Source organism: Triplophysa dalaica, chromosome 4, assembly GCF_015846415.1.
Source record: "Triplophysa dalaica isolate WHDGS20190420 chromosome 4, ASM1584641v1, whole genome shotgun sequence".
NCBI classification, from domain to species: Eukaryota; Metazoa; Chordata; class Actinopteri; order Cypriniformes; family Nemacheilidae; genus Triplophysa; species Triplophysa dalaica.
The window spans coordinates 11,814,317-11,828,317 of record NC_079545.1 but is presented as its reverse complement, the minus strand read 5'-3'; the positions used below and the strand labels follow the sequence as shown (position 1 = coordinate 11,828,317).

The following is a 14,001-nucleotide window of genomic DNA, read 5'->3' as shown; positions in this document are numbered from 1 at the left end:
CCACAGTTGATTCACAAACTTCTCTAGTACCCCATTCTTTAAATTTGCTTCAGTACAATCTGAGTCACTCTGCAGGCAGGTTTCTTGTATGAAAGTCCCCACTTGCTTGACCCTATGCCCTGTGGTCTTTTTAAATCATGCTTTGTCGTCCATCAGTGCTTGCTATAATAAATGACTCTTTGTCAACTGGTGTTGTGCCTGCCGCATTTAAAACTGCTGCTGTCACTCCCATTTAAAAAAAAGCAAAGCACTTATGTGAACAATTTTTATCGGCCAATCTCAAATCTACCATTTCTGGCGAATAGTTGCGGCTCAATTGAATAGCCATCTAATTGATATTAACCTATTTGACCCCCATCAATCTGGTCTGGTGATCATATTTCTCCTGTTTTGGAGTCTTTACACTGGCTCCCTGTCAGATAACGTATGGATTTTAAAATCCTGTTTACATTTCAGGCTTTGCCTGACCTGGCTGATCTGTTATTGCCTTACACGCCATGTCAAAATTTGCGCTCTTCTCAGTGTTTTTTTTGTGCTTCCCAAGACATGGCTTCGCTCCATGGGTGATAGAGCATTCTCCTCATATGCTCCTAAACTCTGGAACTCTCTCCCGGCTGACATCAGGGAGGCAAATCTCTTTATAAAACGTTTTATTTTAGGATTGATTTTGATTAGATTATTTGTTTTTGTTGTGTTGTTTTACAAATTGTTTTTTACAAATTGTGTTGTTTTACCTGATGTGATGTCTGCTGAGAAGCGCTTTGAGAAAGCAACTTTTAATGGCGCTATACAAAATAAATATATTATTATTAAATTATTAATTAAGCACTGGGTTACTGTGTTTTGTATATTTTTGCCCAATTTAGTTTTCATTAAATCCACGGATAAATCTCCCAAGAATACATACACGCATAGACCACAAAGATATGATGAGAAAAAAATCTATGGGGTCGCGGTTTCCCGGACTGGGATTATTTGGAAACCAATGCTAGGCCTTAATTTAATAAGGCCATTTAAGTAGTTTTAACAACAGGCCTAACAAAAAAAAAATTACTTGTGTGCATTTTGAGACAACATAATGGCAATGATGTATTTTAAGATATGTCAGTGCAAGTTGTTTTAAGTTTGCACTGCTCTAACATTGACTTTAGCCTAGGACTAGTATTAAAGTGAATGTCATAATTAGACCTCATATAACAGTATAAAACAATAAACAACACTACTTCATCGCACCTTTAATGCCTCACTTCATATCATACATTAGATCCACATTATCATGGTGATAAAATCTGCCATGTTATTTGCGCTTGTATCGAAATGACTGCATGTTGCTTCAAGTCCAGAGTCAAGTTTCCACAGTCAGTGATGATTTGGTCTGTCATGTCATCTGCTGGTTTTCTCAAGTCCACAGTCAACGCAGGAAATTTAAGAGCACTTTATGCTTCCTTCTGCTGACAAGCTTTATGGAGATGCTGATTTCATTTTCCAGAAGGACTTGGCACCTGCCAACAGTGCCAAAGGTACCAAAAGCTGGTTCAATGACCATGGTGGTACTGTGCTTGATTGGCCAGCAAAGCCGCCTGACCTGAACCCTGTAGAGAATCTTTGGTATTGTCAAGAGGAAGATGAGAGACACCTGACCCAACAATGAGGATGACCTGAAGGCCGCTATCAAAGCAACCTGGGCTTTACTACCCCTGAGCAGTGCCACAGGCTGCTTGCCTCCATAACACACCGCATTGATGCAGTAATTCATGCAAAAGGAGGCCCAACCAAATATTGAGCGCATAGAAATGAACATACTTTTCAGAAGCCTGACATTTCTGTTTAAAATATCCTGAGATATTCTCTATTTTCTGAAACACTGAATTTTGGGTTTTTGTTATCTGTAAGCCAAGAAATAAAGGCTTGAAATATTTCACTCCACGTGTAAGGAATCTATATAATATATGAGTTTCACTTTCTAAAATGAGTGACAAAAATGTTGAACTTTTTCACAATATTCTTTTTTTTGGTTTTCCCTCTGTATTGCATTTTGTTCAATAGATCCTTCAGAAAACTACACACGTCAGAAAACTTTTAATTGAAATCTTGGGTTTTCTTAGTGTAGCAAGAGAAAGTCAGTACAGTTAAAAGACTGTGCACTTTATTTATTTGTTCGTCAATAGAACATCAAATACTCTCGCTTGACATATACTGTAATAAAATAGGACTAAAAACGCATGCAACGAAAGCCAGAAAAAAACAAAATAATTCAGTTGTTAACAATAAACAGCAACTCATTTTCAGTACACCAGTGTTGGCACTACAAAGCATTATGTAACAAAAAGTAAGGCTGGCATTGATACAACACTAGGAAGAATGAAACTGTAAACTGTTTCTCTTACAATCTTGTTGAAGAGGTATTCAGACACTGCATATGCCAATGCTACTGTACTGTACTTTAAACAAGGAAAAGGTCTATTTAGCTTGTGTGTGTGGCCGGAGCATGTTTGACACCTGGAGCCACGGGCCCTTTCAACCAGACCATTATAAAAGGCACTAAAGCTTTACAAAGCAAAGATCAACAGGCCACCACGACACTGAGGAATAAATTCAATGTTGAAGTACCATGATGGATGTGGAACACCTATGTAACGGTCTCGTTTCTAAAGTCACATGCACCTTTGATTCTAGTTTGTTAAATGAATCTTTATAAAAGCAAATAAAGAGAATGACATGATTTCGCTGTGAAATGGAAATAACAGACTTTAGTTATGGGATGAAAGACGTTACGGTGCATTCACAACACTCATGGATGTCTTACAGCTATTGTGACATTTATACAAGTCAGTACCAACTCACCATACACATTACTTATCACTTTGTAGGGCAGTGCAATTAATCGATAATAATCGTAATCGTCAATTTGGGCCTACAACAATTACAAGAACAAAATTGTGCCACATTCCATTTTGCAAGGATGGTATAAATCCACAGCACACCCTCTCCTTTAAGCTGTGCCATTTTTTTACATTTAATTTCAGTTGAATTCACTGTTAAAAAGCCAAGTTTTAAAAAATGTCTTTGTTGTTTTAAAAGTTAATGTCGTGTTTAAAAAATCTGGAACTCAATATTGGCCAAAATAATCGTGATTACAATTTTTGTCATAATCGAGCAGCCCTATTTGTGTTTAAATGTGGCACAGTTCACCATACACAGATACTTTTCAACCAACCATTTCTCATATGCTGGTCAAAATGAACAGCATCAAAATACATAGTGAATTAAAAGTGCAAAACAAATATGTAATGAGAAATTACCACATTTATTGAAGTTAACAAATAAAAAAGGGGAATATTTCACATTCCTTCTTTTATAGATCTCTTTTATATTGTACCCCAACATATAAGGCTGCTATTAACAATGCATAAATGAACACTTGCTCACTTGGTCTTCTTTTTAGAAATTTAAGGCGGTTTCCCAATTTAAGAATAAAAACAACATATGGCAGTCTATTGACCTTTTTTACTTAAAAACAATGAAATACCCATTAAGAATGAGTATTTGTTGTGCTACTGACAAATAACTGACAAAAGTAATTCAATAATTTACTTCTAAATTATTAATTTAGCTCTGGGTTACTGTGTTTATTTATTTTGCCCAATTTAGTTTCCATTAAATCCACAGATAAATCTCCCAAGCATACATACACACATAGATAAGAAAGAAACTAGAAAACAAAGATTAGATTAGAAAAAGTCTATACAACCATTACAGGAGAACTGAATATGCACATCATGATTCAGGAACCCCTGGGGGATGTGCATATAGTTGTGTTCTACACAAGAACCTGAAGAAAACTGAAAGACAGCCTGTTTTGAAATCGTACCAGCACAAGAGTCCAGTATGAGCCGATCCCAATGTCTCTCCAGCTTCCATCATGACATCTTTGACCTCTGCTGCATTGCATCCTTTCAAACAGGCCACACTGTACTCGGTAATGTTTGTTATTTTAGGCAGTTACTAGTTGGTGGAAATTCAGGGTGAGGTTGGACATGACGGGGAGTGTTTGTTAAATGGGGGCGTCACCGAAATGTTTGAGGCGGATCCGTTGGATGTAGCTTACGGGGCTATAGTTTGAATGGGCGGGGCTGTAGCGTCCAGGGCTGCAGAAGTCCGGAGAGCCCAGGTGACGGGCTGGGCTAAAACGGCTCGCCGTGGACATCAAACTGCTTGCAGGGGAGCCAGGGGTTACAGAGTGAGCCCTGAAATTACTTTTGCACACAGCGGGGGTCTGCCAGCTGTAAATGTACCGAAAACATGAAGGCTCTTACTAAACATGTTTGCCATCATCACACAGGAAATGAACGTGTCTTCGATAACAGGGTTTTCATGCTATTAAAAATGTTGTCAGTGATCATTTGCATATACATTTAAAGGCATATAAAACAGAACAGCTGTAATACTAAAGGCCAGTTTAAACAAAGAATGATAACTAACTATAAAGATAAAGTTGGTACAAATTATTCTAAACTTAACAAAAATCTTCATATCATTCCTCCTCGCTCACTTTCTTCCAAGCAAGATCCTTTTAATTCCCATTTCAATAAAATAAAATAAGATGTATCGTACGGCTCCAGGTATCCACAAACAGCAACGATGATTTTGTCCTCCATTGTTGTTTCGGATTTTTGCCTCCACTCGCTATGTCATAATCTCGTCACTACTTGAGAAAGCTACTGATTGGTTATAGCGGCGCAAATTTTATCCAAAGTTCAGATTTTTCAACTCGCTCAAATCACGCGTTACACGTGTCTAACGCACGAAATGCTCAATTCGTGCTGCATCATTCACGCGGATAGTGCCACAGGATGTCATATCACGTCTTTCCATTCACTTACCATGTAAATCACTCGCGCTTAACAGTTATTTTGCGTTTGGTGGGAACACACAGTTAGTGTTGCTGTTAATATAGTTATCATTATAGTTACTCAAGTAAATATTAAATAAACATGATTATATACTGTAGTAGAGTAGGCGGGGCGAGACCGTGGTTCGAGTCTGGTGAGTAATTGTGAATTAGCGCCAGCTCACCAGGTTCGAACCACCTACTCTACTACATATACAAACAAGTAAAAGCCTAATTTAGGAGCTGTGTGAACTCTGTAAATTGTGGTAAACATGCGTGTTTCACAGATATTCTTACCTTTGCATGTCTGACTGAGAGTATGTCTGAACTGTGCTCTTCCATTTGTGAATGATGGGATACTTCGAAGGGTCAACATCTGTTGTTCCTAAAGCCAACAAAACCTCTCGGTCCAACTTAGTGGGCGAATCTCTGAAAAGGGAAAGAAAAGTAAATCAGAATAACTTTTATATTACAGTAATTCCCCCACACATCCATAATGAATTTGTGTTATATAGGGTAAATTGGGACACGATAATAGATTTTCACTTTGTGGTTATCAAGTAATTAAATCGCTATAACAATATTATAGCTACATAAATTTTATGTTTTTTAAATAAACAAAACAGTACAAGTCAAATTCATCTTAAAATGTTCTTCTTTTTTGGCCAACAGATTTTTGAGTGTTTGAGTGTAGTGAGTGTAAGGATAAGAGAGAGCGTCTCTGAATTCGTAACCATTGTGGGGCTTGAAACAAAACTTTAAATAGGTTCTAACTTATTTACGCCATTATCATATGTGTAATTTCACACAATATCAATAACATTAATATCTCTCATATCTCACAGAAGTGAGTACCCTCACATTTTTGTAAATATTTTATTATATCTTTTCATGTGTAAACACTGAAGAGATAAAACTTTGCTTCAATGTAAGAGTGTACAGCTTGTAAAACAGTGTAAATTTGCCCTCAAAATAACTCAAAACACACCCATTAATGGCTAAACAGCTGGCAACAAAATTGAGTACAGCCCTAAGTGAAAATGTCCAAATTGGGCCCAAAGTGTCCATATTTTGTGTGGCCAACATTATTTTCCAGCACTGCCTAAACCCTATTGGGCATAAAGTTCACCAGAGCTTTATAGGTTCACACTGAAGTCCTCTTCCATTCCTCCATGACGACATCACGGAGCTGGTGGATGTTAGAGACCTTGCTCCACCTTGCTTTTGAGAATGCCCCACAGATGCTCAATAGGGTTTAGGTCTGGAGACATGCTTTGCCAGTCCATCACCTTTACCCTCAGCTTCTTTTTGGGTCGTTATCTGCTTCAGCATGTCGTGGTACGTGTTGGCATTCATGGCTCCCTCAATGAACTGTAGCTCCCCAGTACCGACAGCTCTCATGGAGCCCCGGACCATGACACTCCCACCAACATGCTATACTGTAGGCAAGACACATTTGTCTTTGTACTCCTCACCTGTTTGCCGCTACACACGCTTGACACCATCTGAACCAAATACGTTTATCTTGGTATCATCAGACCACAGGACATGGTTCCAGACGTCCATGTCCTTAGTCTGCTTGTCTTCAGCAAACTGTTTGCGAGCTTCCTGAGCATCATCTTTAGAAGAGGCTTCCTTCTGGGACTACAGCCATGCAGACGATGCAGTGTGCGCGTATGGTCTGAGCACTGACAGAATAGCCCCCCACCCCTTAAACCTCTGCCGCAATGCTGGCAGCAGTCATACGTCCATTTCCAAAAGACAACCTCTGGATATGAAACTGAGCCCCTGCACTCAACTTCTTTAGTCAACCATGGCAAGGCCTGTTCTGAGTGGAACCTGTCCTGTTAAACCGCTGTATGGTCTCGTGCCACCGTGCTGCAGCTCAGTTTCAGATTCTTGGCAATCTTCTATAGCCTTGGCCATCTTTATGTAGAGAAACAATTCTTCTTTTAAGATCCTCAGAGAGTTCTTTGCCATGAGGTGTCATCTTGAACTTGTATAAGAGAGTGAGAACGATAACACCAAATTTAACACGCCTGTTCCCCATTCACACCAGAGACCTTGTAACACTAAATAATCGCATAACATCGGGGAGGGAAAATGGGCCCAATTTGGACATTTTCACATAGGGGTATGCTCAATTATTGATGCCAGCAGTTTAGACATTAATGGCTGTGTTTTGAGGTATTTTGAGGGGACAGGAAATTTACACTGTTATACAAGCTTTACATTCACTACTTTACATTGTAGCAAAGTTACATTTCTTCAGTGTTGGCACATGAAAAGATATAATAAAATATTTACAAACACGCAAGGGGTGTGTCTGTGTATATGTATGTATGTGTATATATATATATATATATATATGTATATATATATATATATACTTAAGGGACATATTAATATTGTATTAATTGTATTGATATTTTATCATTAATTATAAATGATATTTTAATATATTCAATGATGTGAAATTCTTTTTATTTTCAAGTATCACAGGGATAGTCGCTCACCCTTCGATATAAAGTCTTTTCGTCACTCTGGGAGGAGTCCTCAATATGAAGTCCTGAGAACTATCTAGAGATCTATAGGAGCTGGAGGATCCTGAAGAGCTGAGGTCTCTGCCCCCATGATCCCATGACTTTGATCTGGCACAGATAGTGCGCTCACCTCCCGGCGACTCATCGCTCAGTTTGTTAAGAAAATCGAGCCTCTCACTGGCCAGAAAGTATTCTCCCGAACTCGCACTGGACCTTGCATCGTCCTCATTTCTGGTCTCCACTCCATCCTTCTCCACTGCTGGTAAATGCGACATCCTGCCTTTTTCAAACACAGAGTCATCTTCAGACGACAACGAGAGGCGGCCCAACCCAGACGTGAGTTCTATGGGTTGGGTGTCCCTGTAACGTTTGCCGCCGCTTCTTCTCCTCTCCCTGTTGGTCCTGTCTAGATCGTCGTGTAGGGACATCCTTTCAAACTCCGCCATTAGGTTTGAGATAGGTGACAGCATACATGAATTTGTGGCACTGCAGATACGAGGGGACATTTTGTCCCCGTTCGGATTCCTGTCTCCGGGGCCATGCTCACACAGGCCGTTTTTACTGCTTGAAATTAAAGATTTCTCAGAGAGCAAAAGATCCTGCTCCGCCGCCGCCTCTATAAGATCAGCATTATGAGAAATGGGTAGGATGTGAAACTCGATTCCCCCTACCGCCCCCTGCAGGCCATCTTTAGAGCAGACGGAAGAGATGCTGGTGAGAGCAGCATTTTGCCTGTTTTTGATCTCTTCCAGACTGATGTCCTCACTCTCATCCAGAAATGCCCCAACAGAGATGGAGTTACAGAACTTTTTGAGTTTTCCTAAAGTGTAAGAAGAACTACTGATGAAAAACAAGATTTTTCACATGATATTCAAAATGTAAACTCCCACAAAACATACACATACTTGTCTAAATATTTAGGAAATATTTAAATCTATTAATTTATATTTCCCAATAATTTAAGTTCTAAATAAACGTACATTAATTGTTATATTTTATCTTTTTCTCAAATATATGCATTCATGTGTATGTGTTCATAAATGCAAAATTAATATGCATAGTAACACAGACATATATTACGGAAACACAAACTTTTATTCTGGATGCGATTAATCGAGATTAATAGCCATTTAACGTTGTAACTGTTGTGACATGATTTACAAAGATACAAACATTGCGTTTTGTGGAGCCATTATGATTTTTGATATGATATTTGTTTAGTACTATTTGTTGTGGTGCCGATACACGATGTGTGAAAAAGAAATTCTTAAGTAAGGGCTCTCAGTTCCTTTATTGATTTAAATTTAAGAACAAATTCTTGTCTTTTTTTAGAGACAGACATACAGTATTTCCATTCTATTCAATTTGATAAAAAAGGTTAAATTGAACGTTGAATGTTGTAAAATTACCCATACCACTAACTTAGTGGTAGTAGCAAGTTTGATTTATCTAGAGGGTCAGAATGTACATAAAAAACAAAGTGTCTGTTCTTATGAAAGAAACCTTTACTAACGTGCGCTTTAGAAAAAAAATTGTTACAATACATATATTTGATATGGCCCCTATAAGGATCAGAAGACAAACCTGGAGATGGGGTTTTAAACCTGTTGCTAGCTTCGTTCTCTCCGGCCTTCTCGTGTGCGCGCTCCCTAAAGTCCTTTTTACTGAGATACTCTTCAAGGGCTTTCAGACCCTGAGCAGATGACAAATCGACAAAACTATCCAGGAAATCCCAGTATTCTGCCCACGGGTGACCGAGCTCATGGGCCAGATCTCTGTAAGCATAACAGTAAACAAAGGGTTGTCATCAAAGTTAAATGACTTCTAAAGAGTGAAAATGAACTCAAATTTAAATAACTCATACAAAATATAAGTGTTTCTAGCTGTCTATACTTGTATGATAGCACTTACCGTCCAACTCTTTCTGCACCGCGGTCAGGGTCTGACTTTAAAATGTTGTGGAAATTATATGCTCGTTCTCTTGGAGGTGTTTTCCACGCCCGTCTGAACTCATCAGCCTAACAACAATTTTTTTTAATTATGGAGTAAAACATCTGCTGACAACTTGTCTAAATCTCACATTAGACTCACTTTAGATGGACTTAAAGGCCCAGCAAAGGCCCTTACTGCCATAATTGGATCCTTTGGGCTTCTGGGTAACCGTGGTGACAGGTTTTCCATTGGCTCAGGCGACCAAGGTGCACCGATCACAGGCTGGGAGGAGTTATCTGTGGCTCTCAATAACGGGATGTATAATCGATCTGTGAGCAAGCAGAATTCACTGTAAGAACATGCAACACGGCTTATTTGTGTAATTAATACAAACACATGGATGTCCTAAGTGCTCACCTTCTAAATACTCATTTATCTTCTGCCTGATCTCCTGACATTTACCCTTTTCTCTCATTCTTTCACAAACAACCTAAATGTTTGAAAAATGTACGAACAGATGATTGATAATTCTGCATTGACAAAATCTTAATAAACATACAAACGTACTGAAGCTAACAAACCTCAGAAGGCTTCTGGTTGTACTTGTTCTTGCAGTTTTTGTCGATGTCAGGATGAGAACAGAGTATATTTACCACATCCGGGCAGCCAAATTTACACGCAAAGTGGAGAGGCGTCTCGAACCCCTACGAAATACAAAAATAAGTTTAGCCTGCTTATATATTTGCTCTGCCACAAAATATAGCAAGCTGCCTATCTAGATAACATTTAAGACATCACAGACACAATCATGACCAAATGGCTGTTTTAATTTCAGGCAAACATACTTGCTTGAAAAGAGTCCCAAGCTCGATGTTGTTAGCTTGGTAAAAAATGTTTAACAAAATTCCTTTTTCCTCGAAAGAAGCTACCACCTTCAACAATTATTTATTGATATTTTCGTCCTTAGATTTTTAAAAGGCTTTTCTTACAGCTTTGTCTGGCGTATTGAGATACAGGTCCACTATATATCTGATACGTTTCTGCAGCATGCTGTCTGGGTCGTCCGGGTACATGAGCCGCATGAAATCCGGATTCTCCAGAGTGTCCAACAGAAGCTGGACGATGCCCGGCTGGTTCTCCTTAGCGGCCACATGCATCACATTATACCTGCAGCCCTCCTGCAGACACACAGAAACATTTAGAACATTACAGATATTGTAGTTAACAAGTGGAATAACATAGAAGTAAAAATAGACAGTATTTGACCTGACAGTCTCATATTGGATTTGTTTCACACGCAGACATCTTAATCTTAAAAATGTATCAATCAAATATTGGCATTTCGTGAATATTAAATACCATCTGTAGGTTGATCAGGAAAGACTAAACAGAAAGACTAAGCAAACATCAGCCATCTCATCTTTGTGCAGACGACACACATCTTGCAATGTAAATAAAAGAACTTCAGTAACCGCAGGTTCTGTTCTCACCTGGACTACGCTTGGGTTGTCTCCGGACCCGATGAGGTATCGAGGGTTACTCCAGACCAGCTCAGAAAAGGCCATCTCATCTCCCTTCTCCACAGCTTTCCTCAGCTTCGCAGTCAAATCTTGCGTCCGAGGGCTCTTAAAACTGTTCGCTTTCTCCCTGTTGATCGTGTCAGATTCTACAAGAGACGTGTGGTCTGGGGAACAGTGAACACGTTTGAGGTAAACCATAGGCCAGTTCTCCGACATGTCTATGTCTATATGTCTATATCCTAAAATGATACTACTAGTCACTATAATAGAACATACAGTGCGCATACTTTCAGAAGAGATCTGATCTTACCTTTACCAAACACCATGCCAGGCTTGACGGGAGAAACGCACGGGGTGCTTTTACTAGGTGACGGGTAGTAATCACAGATGCCTTTGGCAAACTTCTCTGCATCCTCGCGGTTGGAGAAAGCCTTAAATCGAGCCCCCTTCATCATTTTAACAGCCTGCAAAGCCTCTTTCTTATCTGTATATACGTGAGCTCTCTCTACAGAAGCAATGCAAAGAAAGCAATTGGGTTATAATATTATGACAGGTTCAAACTCTTAAATACATTTCAAGCTTATTAAACTTTCCATTATCAAAACAGAAGTCCAGCTTTAGGGTTTAAAAACCATTACATAATGTGATATGTAAAGAGAGACCAATAACATGAGAACATATTTAGCATTTTTTTACAAGATGTCATTCACCGTACACTGCGATTTAAAGAATAGGTAACAAAAAGACATCATCATGCATCAATACTGTTTATGAAAACCCTTCATCTTCATGGTGTTATTTTGTATTCTTTTACTATTACTGTGCCACAATACCACCACTGTACTTTTTGTAATTGTTCAAATCGATCAATATTTTGAATAGAAACAAAAAATAAAATGGTCTCCCATTTTCGGTAGAGCAATGCACTGGCAGCACTTATGAGTTCGACTCATACCTCGTAAGTCTCTGGCATATGCATTAAAAGCTCCAATTAAAGCCAAAGACTTTGATATAAAGTAAACACTTTCTTACCATTCCTAGCCAGGACATCCTCCCATAAAGGGCACACCCCGTAGAAAAGACTGGGTGACGTCTCTGCTGTTTTCGAGGGAGTCTGTGCTTCAGACTTCGAGGTCTCCACATTAGGTGAACACACCGTTCCACTGGACTCCATCAGACCCTCCTCCTCAGGAGGGTTAAGACCCAAACCGTACCCAAAATCGGCATCCGGATCCGGGGCTGCCGACGTGGCACCAGGTGGCTGTTTGGCGGGGTTGACACTCCCAGAATCGCCCGTCCCCACAGAGGAACCATTACTGTCAGGTTCGGTGACTCCAGCATTCTCCACCAAAGCCCGGGCCAGCTTGCGCTCAAATATGGCTCTTGTGGTGGCAGTGATGGGGCCACACTTCAGGTTGGATTTGAGTATCTCCTCCCGCAGCTCGTCGGCACTCAGACCTTTCAACCTGCTCAGAACCGCTTCCATGCTTCTGCTGCTACGGTAACCTACTGCAACACACACATGGACTTAAATGCACAAATGCAATAAAAGCAATGGGATGTGGACAGGATCTTGATGATATGACACAGGTGGAGCATTTCAGAAAAGACACAAAAATGGTTCTGGCCTACAATCATGGTGCTCCTAGGAAATCCTTTACTTCGGTGACGTCACGCCGCCTCGCCAAGACGCGTCACAACAGCGGTTGACTGACAGCGTCAATCTCCCCAGTATTGTTCGAAAACGCAAGTGCGTTAAGTGAATGGTAGGAAGAAACTCGTCTACATTCACTCCACGTCATCCTCTACACACTTTCACGACATTAAAAAGTTTACCGAAACCGACGCGTCACGCCCAAACAGTTTTTGTCTGTATGTTCCACGAGCGTGATTAATGGTGATGACAAACGTCTAAAGAAATCGCGATGAAAACGTCACCCGTAATATCAGCGGCACTGAAAGGTGATGCCATGTGCGGTGTGAACGCGCAGATGTGCGTGTGCGATCAATTATACGTTTATGTGGAATAGCTCAGACGCTCTAGAAGGGTCGCATTGTTTACAGCTCGCTTTGCGCATGCGTGCGGCACACTCCGTGCCTGCGCAGTGGCGGGGTTCCTGTGTTTTATAGGTGAATGCCGGGTAAAGAGACTGGTCAACTTTACTTAAAGCACATTGGGACACAGTATTTTAATCATGAAACCCCACAAGTAGTAAAGAATTAAGACAACCTTTGATTTGTATGTGGCATTTAACAAAGCTAGCAATGACATAGAATTAAAGCAAGTCAAAACCAAACCTGTCAAGTAAATCTGAGTTTTACCTTTGCTTCTGCAAGCAAATATATGAAGAGCGCAGGAGAAGAGATGCGAACCAGGAGCTCTTTACATGTTTAGTTTCCATGCAGGCATGACTACTGAAACGTTATGTTCCAGAACAAGAAGTAAGTCTCACAATGGTACCTAAAGAGACTCTTTTCATAAAATATAATGGTACAGAAAAGTATAATTGTTAAAATTTAAAAATGAGTTATCGATATCACATCTGTTATTTCAGTCTGACTAACGTTTAAACAAAACGTGCTTCCCGGAAGTGTCTTGGTCGGTGTTGGCATTTGAAAGGGTTTAGCAGCGCTCCCAATGGTCGCCCCCTGTATTTATTACACACTTTAATTTTTGTGTAGAGAAAAAGTTGCTTCTCTTTCATTTTCTTGAAGTTAAACATGCTGACCACGGATTTTTTACTACTACTGTCACACAACTGTTTAACATAACAGTAACACACAAAAAAAGAGTCAATTACATTTGATCGTTTTGTCTTATACTGTCCTCACGAACTGCTTTCATCCATCAATGCTTCATCCCAGTTTGCCTGTGCCTCAGAAATCTCAAGAATTTTCTGACAGTGACCATTTGAAAATTTCAATTCGTTTTATATTATGTGACAATTTGTGTTTTTTTGCAATATAACGATACATCGTAATTATTGATAGGCTAATAAACTCAAAATTTACTTGAGCTAAATATACACGATACATTGATGCTACATGAAAATAAATAGTACTAAATTAATTAGTTCTATAAAAATAAAGAAATTGTAAACATTTAACGTGTTGT

The 14,001-nt window shown here is 39.5% G+C and overlaps 1 protein-coding gene across 5 annotated transcripts; it reads right to left on the bottom strand.

The window, feature by feature from the left end:
* Positions 1 to 3,288: 3,288 nt before the first annotated feature.
* Positions 3,289 to 13,468, bottom strand: ankle2 (ankyrin repeat and LEM domain containing 2). 5 transcript variants are annotated; one of them, XM_056746090.1, is made up of 13 exons: positions 13,209 to 13,468; positions 11,919 to 12,395; positions 11,197 to 11,391; positions 10,857 to 11,050; positions 10,356 to 10,544; positions 9,948 to 10,070; positions 9,784 to 9,856; positions 9,526 to 9,695; positions 9,346 to 9,452; positions 9,019 to 9,209; positions 7,408 to 8,254; positions 5,189 to 5,320; positions 3,289 to 4,283 (listed from the first exon to the last, which is right to left on the bottom strand). In XM_056746090.1, exons 2-13 carry the CDS (start codon positions 12,370 to 12,372, stop codon positions 4,055 to 4,057), a joined length of 2,904 nt encoding a protein of 967 aa, XP_056602068.1. In that variant the 5' UTR covers positions 12,373 to 12,395; positions 13,209 to 13,468; the 3' UTR covers positions 3,289 to 4,054. The 5 variants fall into 5 exon arrangements, with proteins under 5 accessions (XP_056602068.1, XP_056602065.1, XP_056602066.1 ...); XM_056746087.1 differs by lacking the exon at positions 13,209 to 13,468 and adding an exon at positions 12,515 to 12,963; XM_056746088.1 differs by lacking the exon at positions 13,209 to 13,468 and adding an exon at positions 12,515 to 12,963 and having other exon boundaries at positions 11,919 to 12,392.
* Between the last annotated feature and the right edge of the window lie 533 nt (positions 13,469 to 14,001).